The sequence below is a fragment of the Mustela nivalis genome, assembly GCF_964662115.1.
Source record: "Mustela nivalis genome assembly, chromosome: 6".
Lineage (NCBI taxonomy): Eukaryota > Metazoa > Chordata > Mammalia > Carnivora > Mustelidae > Mustela > Mustela nivalis.
This window is the reverse complement of record NC_139025.1, coordinates 1,674,369-1,683,357: the sequence shown is the minus strand read 5'-3', so window position 1 is coordinate 1,683,357 and position 8,989 is coordinate 1,674,369. Positions and strand designations below refer to the sequence as shown.

General features: G+C 68.4%; 1 protein-coding gene across 1 annotated transcript; it reads left to right on the top strand.

The window, feature by feature from the left end:
• The first annotated feature begins 6,211 nt into the window (after positions 1-6,211).
• CRIP1 (cysteine rich protein 1) lies at positions 6,212-7,956 on the top strand. Its single transcript, XM_082737364.1, has 5 exons — positions 6,212-6,489; positions 7,356-7,450; positions 7,524-7,581; positions 7,684-7,730; positions 7,829-7,956. Exons 1-4 carry the CDS (start codon positions 6,450-6,452, stop codon positions 7,722-7,724), a joined length of 234 nt encoding a protein of 77 aa, XP_082593490.1. The 5' UTR covers positions 6,212-6,449; the 3' UTR covers positions 7,725-7,730; positions 7,829-7,956.
• The last annotated feature ends 1,033 nt before the right edge of the window (positions 7,957-8,989 follow it).

Sequence of the window (8,989 nt, the reverse complement as noted above, 5' to 3'; positions counted from 1 at the left end):
GCCGAGCGCTGTCTCTGGTTGGGAGATGGCTGTGAATCTGGGGCAGCAAGCCCTTGTGTCAACCCCAGATGCTCAGACACCTGTGGACTGGCCTCTGGTGGGGGCGGGTCCTGTCCCCAAGGTGGGGAGGGGTCAGTCTCAAGTAACAGCTCATGGCCTGGCACTGGGGGGGTCGGGAGGGCAGGGCGTAGGTGGCCACAGGGGGGTCCACTGCGGGAGTGCAGGGCGCTGGGGAGGGGTCGGAATGAGCTTGGATGGGGAGGTGCAGTCCCATGGGCCTGGTCTCCTTGCTTCAGCAAGGGGGACAGAACGCGGACGGTCTGAGGCTCCAGTCCGCCTGTCCAGGTGCTCCCGCCCGGCCAGTGTCCCTGCGTCTGGGTCCACACGGACAGTCACCCTCCCCAGGTCCTGGCTTTGCCCTTTGAAGCAGGACCCCTGGCAGCTGCCGGGAGCTCCTCCTCAGGGCGTTCTCGGTACCGGCCAATCCTGGACAGCCCACCAGGGGGCGCGCCTTGCCCTCCCCGCTGCTCCGGGGCAGAGCACGGTCTGGCCCTCCCCGCCCCTGTACTCTGCTCCCCAGGACCAGCTCCCTGGGCCCAGCCCCTGGCACAGGCCCCTCCCTGGCCCACCCTCCAGTCCACTGGGTCAGGCACAGCTGAGCTGGGTGCTGTGGCTATTGTCCTGCGAGCAGCCTTCCGTGTCCCTAGGGGTGCATCGGCAGGCCCCCATGTCCAGCAGTGCCCGGCCGCCTTCCTCCCAGGCAGTCCAGTCCAGCTGTGCCCACTGTGGGCAGCGGTGTCTCCTTCCCTCTGGCCAGCCTGGGGGTGCAGCCAGCATGCGCGGGGCAGGTGGCCTGCAGTAGGCGGGACACCGCAGCAGGTACCCCAGGGGCAGCCAGCGCCCGCCACACACACAGGGGAGGCTCACGCAGGCCCCGGCGCTCCGCGCAAGCTCCGCGGAAGACCCCCACCTCCCGCCCAGGCCTGACCGCCGGTGGGCTGGACGTTTCTGACCACGGGCTGCCCACCCTGGCTGCGGTGTTGGATGGGAAATGCCTGCCCCTTGCGGCGCAGGGAGCTGTTAAGGGCACAGCTCGGGCCCTCCCTGGGGAGCCTCCAGTGGAAACTATGTGGGGAGCGGACGTGGTGGCAGCGTGCCTTTTCCCGGAGCCCGAGCGGCCGCGGCCTCGCAGCGCATGAAAGCCTGCTCGGCCGCGCCGGGGTGAGGGGCGGGGACCGCCCGGGGACACAGTGCACCCCGGCCCAGGGCGCTGGCAGGGGGAGGCGCCTCCCATTTCCTGCGGGCGGAGGATGACGCGCGCCTTGTTTGTTGCCAGCGGTTGTCATGGAAACCGGGGCGGTGCCCCCACCCTCGGTCGGGCGCCGGGCGCTAGGCGTGTCGGGGGCGGGGGGGCGGCCCGCGCTCCGGGAAGCCCCGACAAGCTGCGTGCCTCCTCCGACGCCCGCAGCCCCGGACGCTCCCGCAAGAGGCCGGGGAGGCGGGAATGGGCCCGTGTGCTCCCGCGCCACGCTGGGCCCTGTCCCTCGCCTGGCCTCCACCCCTGCCCCTCAATTTCGTGCGAGCTGGTGGGGCGGCCCTGACATGCCATCTAACGGCCTCCTTCCCGGTCCAGAAGCCCAGGGCCACGCGTGGCGTTCAGGCCGGCCTTCACCCCCCTGCTCCCCAACTGAAGGCCACCCCCTCCCAGGTCCAGGCTTCCAAAGCTGGGGAAAGCCGGGCCCTGCCAAGGTCCTGGGCCGCTCCGGTGGCGCAGGCTCGTGTCCCCGGTGTGCGGTGGGGTCAGCCCTCCCTGCTCTTCCCTCTGCCTCCACTTCCCCAAAGTCCAGATCCTGGATTCCCATGTTCTGGACCTCCAGCCTGGCTCCTTGCAGGGGGAACCCAGCGTCACCTCTTGGCGCCCGGGCCCCAGATGGAGGCTCTCTGAGGACCCTACCCAGGGTCAGGCCAGCCTCCGTGAATTTCTTTAGGGCCGGTGGAGGGGGACAGGATTCCTTCCCGTCCCTCGTCTGAGCTCCAGCTCACTGGCCACTGGCTGTGGTCCCAGGGGCTGAGTGTCAGCGCTACACCAGGTGCAGACTGGCAGGGGACAGGGGCAGCCAGGTGTAGGCAGCACAGGGCTTGGCTGGCTTCCCGGAGTGGGGGGAGGGGCTCGGGGCTCATGAAAAGGCTCAGCTGCTGGGCTGGTGAGGCTAGAATTTGAGGCGGTTCTGCATGGGCTTTGGCCCCAGGACAGATTCTTGGAACAAGGCTCAGCCTTCAGGGGGAGGAGGGGGCCCCCGATCTGGCCAGACTGTGGACCCCAGGCAGGGCTGACAGAAGGAGCCCAAGGTCGTATCTGCATGCCAGTCCTGCTTCCAAGAGAGCAGGAGAGCTGCCCTCTCTCCTGTCCTGGATGAGGCCAGGGTGGACCGGAGCAGAGTCCTTCCGGGAAAGTGCAGTGTCCGAGGGTCCAAGGAGAGGCCGTCGGGGGCCCAGCGGTCCCACTCTGGGGCAGAACCTCGGAGCAGACAGGGGGTCCCGGGGGAAAAGCTGCTGAAAATAGGCCCTGGGAATGTCTGAGTGTCCATGACTCAGCTGAGCCTGGGGAAAGGGCAGGGGTGGACCCTGGAGAGGGAGGCCAGCAATTGCCCTGGGGCGTTTGGCCATTCAGCCTTAGGAGGGAACAACCTGATGCTTGTCCACATTGAGGAAGGGGCCTGGAGCCTGGGGCACTGCGTGGGGGCTTCGAGAACGGTGGGGGAGGCCAGAGCATGAATCACACACCACGGAGGGAGGGCGGGCAGGGAGGACTGTCCAGCTCCCTCTGCCAGTGCGGGTGGGTGGCCGGCCCCACGGGTGGATTCCTCAGGGGTCACTGGGGTCCAGCCCCGCCTTCGCTGGCTCTCAGGTGCCTGGACCCCGAGTACTGCTGGGGAGCTCCCTCTCTGCAATTGTCCTGCAGGGCAGGCCCCTCCTGGTTCCCACATGGGTCCCCGGCCAGGCCCGGGCGGTGCATGGACAGGCAAGGGCATGGGGATGTGGGAGGGAACGATGAGCAGATGGAGGTGGCCTTGGACAGTGCCCCTGAGCCCCACCGCGGCCGCCTCCAGCTCTCAGGGTCCTGGGGTCCCAGTGCCAGGTGGGGCGTTCTGAGCAGAAAGACCGCCAGGGGCAAGCAGCTGAGCTGCTCGGTGCCTTGGTCCTGGCCACTTAGTCCCTTGGGCCCCAGACACAGCCCTTGTGCACTAGTGGGTGAGGTGTGGGGAGGCTACACCTCACCGTGTCCTCCGTTTGTTCAGGTAACAAAGGCCAACTGCGCCCACAGAAGAGTGGGGCGGGGGGTGGAAGTCTGGGCAGGGCAGGTCTGGGTCTTCTTGGTCAGCTTGATCCCCTGGGCCGGGTCAGTGCTGCTCCCCTGGTGCTGCGGGAGCCAGAGGAGCCGATGGGAGTAGGAGGCCTTGCGGGTGGCCAGGCCCAGGTCTCCAGGGAGGCTGTCCAGGCCCCGACGGTACCCAGCCAAGCCTGAACCCGGGGGTGCACCTGGACATACAGTCTGGGGGCTGATGGGGGCCCCGCTGCCTGAGGGAGGCAAGTCGGGTGGGGTGCTCAGGGGCGCTGGAGGAGCGTGCCAGTCTGTGGCCCGAGGTTTGGGAGGGTGCCAGGGAGTGTGTGTGTGTGTGTGTGTGAGTGAAAAACTGTGCTGTGTCCCAACCAGCAGGCCGGTCACATGGCCCTTGGCCCCCCTTTGACAGCCTCCACTCTGTAGCCCCGTGACCATGGCAACAAGGAATCCCAGCAAGGAAAGCTCGCAGGAACCTCGTCATCCCAGTCTTCAAAGGGGGGCTCCCCCATGGTGGGTGGGGCTGGAGTCACAGTGAGGGGGCATCCCTGGGGTGAGGTGGCTGGAGGAGAGGCCAAGGCTGGCTCTCCGCCCCCCCTGCCTGGAGCCTGAAGGTGGGCTGGAGGTGTGGGCTGGACGGGGAGCCAGGGGACGCAGACCAATGCACTCAGACACAGCCGAGTCCGCGGGCACCAGGACACACGTGGGCGCAGCCGGGCCGGGCACCCCCTGTGGGGCCCAGCATCCTGCCTCGGAGCTCAGGCCTCTGCCCTGCAGGGCGGCCTTCTCAGGAAGATACAAGGGGGTATGTGCGACGCGTGCGGAACCGGAGCCCCGGAGCCCCGGGATCCACTGGGACAGAAGCCCACCCCCGCATCACCAGTGGTCTTGGCCCTCGGGCCCTTGTCCTCCTGCTGCTGCGCCTGCCTCTCTGGCCTGTCCACACGGCTGTCCCCTCCTGTGTGCCCCCGACTGCCCCGCCTTCCACGCTGCTGCTCTTCCCCCGGTCTGGAGCCAGGCCAGAGAAGTCAGGACCCCCCCCCCCAGCCCCCCGCCGCCCCCCCCCCGTCAGCAGCGGCACCGTCACCTGCCAGGAAGACACCGAGGGATGAGGGGTGGGCGTGCTGGGGAGGCAGGGCTCGTGGCCTTACCTCTAGAACCCATCCTGTGCTCTGCCAGCGCCAGGCAGAGGGGCCGGTGGACCCAGAGGCGAGTGCTGAGGCTTCAAGGCTGGAGCAGGCCAGTGACCCTGAGTGGGAGTCTGGGGATCCCCCTGTGCATGGTGCACAGCCAAGCTCCTGAAGGTGATGGACAACCGGCCACTCAGTTTCGTGGATGTGGTGTGAGCCTTGCAGACCCCAAAGCCTGCTGTGCCGAGTCCAGCTGGGGGCAGAACTGTGGCCTCAGAAAGGGGGTCATGGGGAGCAGGGCTGACTAGAGGGAAGCGTGAGGAGCAGGACATAAGGGCGTGCGGTCCAGCGCGCCGTCTGCCCAGGGGCTTGGCTCTTAGACCCCCGGAGCGGCCGCACTCAACCCAAGCCAGGCCTCCCTGGGAGAGGAAGGATGGGGTCACCCATGGCTTCTCTCCTCTCTCCCTGTGGCAGGCAAGGGGACTCTGGGGGGTAGCTGGGCTTTGGGGAGGGTGAGGTTGGGGGCACTGGGTGCTGTCAGGGCTGAGTGCCTTTGTGGGGAGGCCGGGAGCCCCTGGGACCTCTTGGAGGAGGGTCTCCAGCCCCTTCCATGAAGATGGGGCCTGGAGCAGCGCAGGGAAGGTCTTGTTTTGAGAGATGGGTGTGTCCGGGGAGTCGAGGTCGCTGGCAGCTGAAGGGAGGGGCGGCGGACACAGCGGAGGAGGGCCGGCGGAGCGCGGAGGCTGGCCTGGACTGAGGGAGCATGGAGTCGGGGCAGGGGAGCCAAGACACTGGGTGCGGTGCCACCGAGCGCAGAGGGGAGGGGTCCACAGAGGAGGGGACGGCCCCCGCCAGCGGGGAGAGAGGGAGGTGGAGAGGCCAGCGGGTCACCAGGAGGGAGGACCCCAGGACGGAGGACGGTTCGGGAAGCAACGCCCTTCAAGCAGGGATTTCCGAGTGGGGGCAAGAAGGCGGGGGCCCCGCCCAGGCCTGGGCTAGAAGGGGGATGGGAGACCCCACCCGGCGCCTGGGCCCCTCCACTCCGGGGGTGGCTGGAGTCCGATGGTCTCTTCCTGGCACGGCCCCGCTTGCCCTGGGCGGTGGACCGAACCACTCCCGCCGTGCCCGCTCGGGCCCTTCCCGCGGAGATAAGGCGTCCTCCCTAGATGAGATGCCCTGGACATGGCCGCCTCCACCTGCCCCGGCAAAGCCGCCCGCCCCCGCACGGATCCCTGATATCGCGGAGGGAGAGGACGCCCCGTGTCGCGGTCCCCTCCAAGTTCCCCGGGCTGCTGTCCCGTGGTCTTCTCGGGCAGCGGCGGGGGTGGGGGGCCCAGAAGAGGCCCGGATGTCCCGTGGGGGCGGGGACCTGGGGAGCGCCGGGCCTCCTGGCTCCGCGGGGGTTAAAGCCGGAGGGGAGTTTTGGGGGACTACTAACCCTAACCGGGCTGAGGCGCCCCCGGTCATCTCCAGCCCTCTGTCTGGGACGGGGTCGGGTCCAAGTGTGCGAGACGTCCGCCCGCGCTGGTTTCCATGTATTTGCATTTAAGCGTTGACTGTCTTCTCCCTGGCTCCCGAATGCCTGGCGGCTCGGGCACGTGTCGGGGGCCTGGGGTACGGCTGGGGAGCCCCTCCCTAGACCCTAGACCTTAGGCGGGGGGCAGGGCCCCTTCAGTGCATCCGCACGGGTCCCGCGCTCTCCCCGGACAACCCTCCCCCCCCGACCCCTCCCCGCCGGCGGTCCGCTGGGCCCGGGCGCTGCCGGAGGCGGGGGTGGACCAGACGACCTTTCTTAGCGGCTTGGCCTGGAACCCAGGTCCTTGGGTCCACAGCCAGGACTCAGAGGGCGGGGCTCGAAGGGCGGGTCTCAAGGGGGCGGGGTCTTGGGGTCCCTGAAAGGCGCGCACCCGGCGGGACCCACCCAGTCCCGGTCTCCTGTTTGCTCCCGCTCAGTGGTCTGCGCCGGACCCCCAGCCGCCATGCCTAAGTGCCCCAAGTGCGACAAGGAGGTGTACTTTGGTGAGCGTTCCCCGCCTACCCCAGCTCAGCCCCGGCCGGGATTGCGCGCCCCGCGTCGCCCCCACGAGGAAGCGCGGCCCAGGGGCGACCCGGCCAGGCCCCTCCGGAGGGCCGCGCGCGCCGGGGGCCCGGGGGGCCGCGCGCCGAGAGCCGACGCTCCAGCCCTGCCGGCGACCGCCTGGGTGTGCGGGTCAGGACCCCGGCGTCGGATGGCCCTGTCTGCTGATTCCCGGTCTCCGCCCCGCTCTCTACCTGTCGGTCCCGCTGGGTCTCCCCTTGTCTGGGTCCCCCTTTCTTCAGGTGTCCCCGTCGCTGGGTCTCCCCCGCTCTCCCGTCCCCCGTCGGCGCGCCCCGGGCGGGGACCGCGCGGCCGAGGGAGAAGCGCTGCGTTCTTGCCGCCCCTCCCATCGCTAAGCAGAAACAGACGCGGAAACCGGCGCCCGGGGCGCGATCCCGGGCGCGCTCGGAACCGGGCGCCGCCTCCCTGTCCCGCGCCCCGGGGCCCACCCAGGGGAGGAAGTGCGAAGTGTCTCTCCCGCTTCCTCCCCCAGAGAAGGGCGCCCTGCACGCCCCACCCGTACAGCGCCGCGGGTCACCCATGCCCCAGCCCCCGGCGCTCCGGGTCTCCTCCAGCAGTACCACCCCGCGCCCCCTCCCGTTTGGCCGGATTGGCGCAGGGGACTGGAGGTGCCCCCCCCCCACACTGATGGGGCACAGTGCTGAGACCCGGGGTGGGCCACCAGGCGCCCCGGGTGAGACCAAGGGCAGAGGGAGCTGGAGAAGGCTGCTGTGAGTAGGTGGCGGTGCCCTGTGACCCCAGAGCAGGGTCTTATACTGGGTGTGGGGCACCGTCTGTGCCTCTGCAGCTGAGCGGGTGACCTCTCTGGGGAAGGACTGGCATCGGCCTTGCTTGAAGTGTGAGAAATGTGGGAAGACGCTGACGTCAGGGGGCCACGCTGAGGTAGGTGGGGCCTGGAGGGCCACAGGGGCGCGGGGTGAGGGTGGACAGCCCTTCATGGCCCTTCTCCCTGCAGCATGAAGGCAAGCCTTACTGCAACCACCCCTGCTACGCCTCCATGTTCGGGCCTAAAGGTATGCTTCCCCCGCCCGCACCCAGACCCCCCCCCCCCCAGCCTGCCCTGAAGGTGTGGTTCCCCGGGCCACCCCTAACCTGCCTCCTCTTTTTTCCTGCAGGTTTTGGGCGGGGTGGAGCTGAGAGTCACACTTTCAAGTAAACCCAGGTACCAGCCCAAACCATCAGGCCTTTGGGATGGTCCCCTCACTCCCGAGGGAGGTCTGACTGCTCTCTGGGTCTGCATTCACCTTTCTCTCTGCGCAGGTCATGGGAACACTGTCCCGGGCTGCCCACCGGGCCACTGCCCCTCCAGGCTGATTGCAGGCCTTATCCTCAGGCAACCGGGGCCCTCTGTCGACTCCCTTGCCCTCAATAAAGTTGAACACTCAGAAGCCTTGCCTATGTGTGCAGAGGACGGGGAGAGGATTTGGGGGGGCATGGTGGTGGGGAGCTGCCGCTGGCTGCTGTGATGGCTCTTCCTACCGCACCTGGCCTTGTGGCTCACCGCCCTGCGGGGTGCTGTGCTGGGGGCCTCCCAGCCTGAAGCTTCCTCTACAAGACAAGTGGCTGGCCACCCAGGAAGGGCCACGCTGGCTCCAAGCTCTAGCTCCCAGCCTAGTAAATGCCGCAGCCTCCGGAGGTTGTGGGATCAACTCAAGGGAGGGTCTACAGGTCAGCGGGATGGTGAGGCCTAGGAGCTGGTGGGTGGTGGTCACAGGGTGAACCAGCTGTGCTCACCCTGGTTCCGTTTTTGAGCAGCTCTGGGGGAGTTGTGGTGAGGCGTCCCTGCTTGCTCTCTCCACTTCCTGCCCCACCCTTGTCCCCGTTACCACCCGCCCTGATGGAACAGGCCAGCCATGTTCCTGCATGGGCATGAACTTAGACACCCCTCGTCTCCCGCCCCCCACGCCCGTACAGAGCGGCCAGCCACTAAATGCTGAATTTGAGGACTGTCTGGGCAGTGGATAGTTGGGGGCTTTCTGGAAACTCCCAGGTCAATTCTAGCAGTACCTGCAGACTAGGCCACACGCAGAGCCCTCCCCATTCCCTCCTGGCCACTCGGCCTCCAGCCCTGGCAGAGGGCCACCCCTCCCAGGCCTCGGCCTTCTCCAGCGTTTTGCAGGCCTGAGCTGGACAGTCTGGTGTGGGGAGGGCTCTTCAAGGGCCACCTGTAGGGTGGGGGAAGGTTACTGGGGGGCTTGCAGAACTCGGGCAGGTGGGAGCCACGGTTCGTTTGGAAGACCGGGGTGGGAGGGGACAGATCGGGCTTCCCCGTGGACCCTGGGAGGGTGGGGGCTGGGGGCGTCGCGCCAGCGCGCGGGGTCGGGGTGCGCAGGAAGAGCTGCACCCGGTGCTGGGAGGGGCAGCGCCGAACGAGGCCGCGGAGGCTCCTGCCTCCTCCGGGTTCTGGGGCCTAGCGGGCAG

Bases quoted from the DNA above. Each gene is read 5' to 3' on its own strand.
- CRIP1 (XM_082737364.1), top strand. From the start codon at position 6,450: ATGCCTAAGTGCCCCAAGTGCGACAAGGAGGTGTACTTTG. The intron at 7,451-7,523 runs GTAGGTGGGGCC...TTCTCCCTGCAG, and splicing joins CGTCAGGGGGCCACGCTGAG to CATGAAGGCAAGCCTTACTG. The intron at 7,582-7,683 runs GTATGCTTCCCC...TTTTTCCTGCAG, and splicing joins CTCCATGTTCGGGCCTAAAG to GTTTTGGGCGGGGTGGAGCT.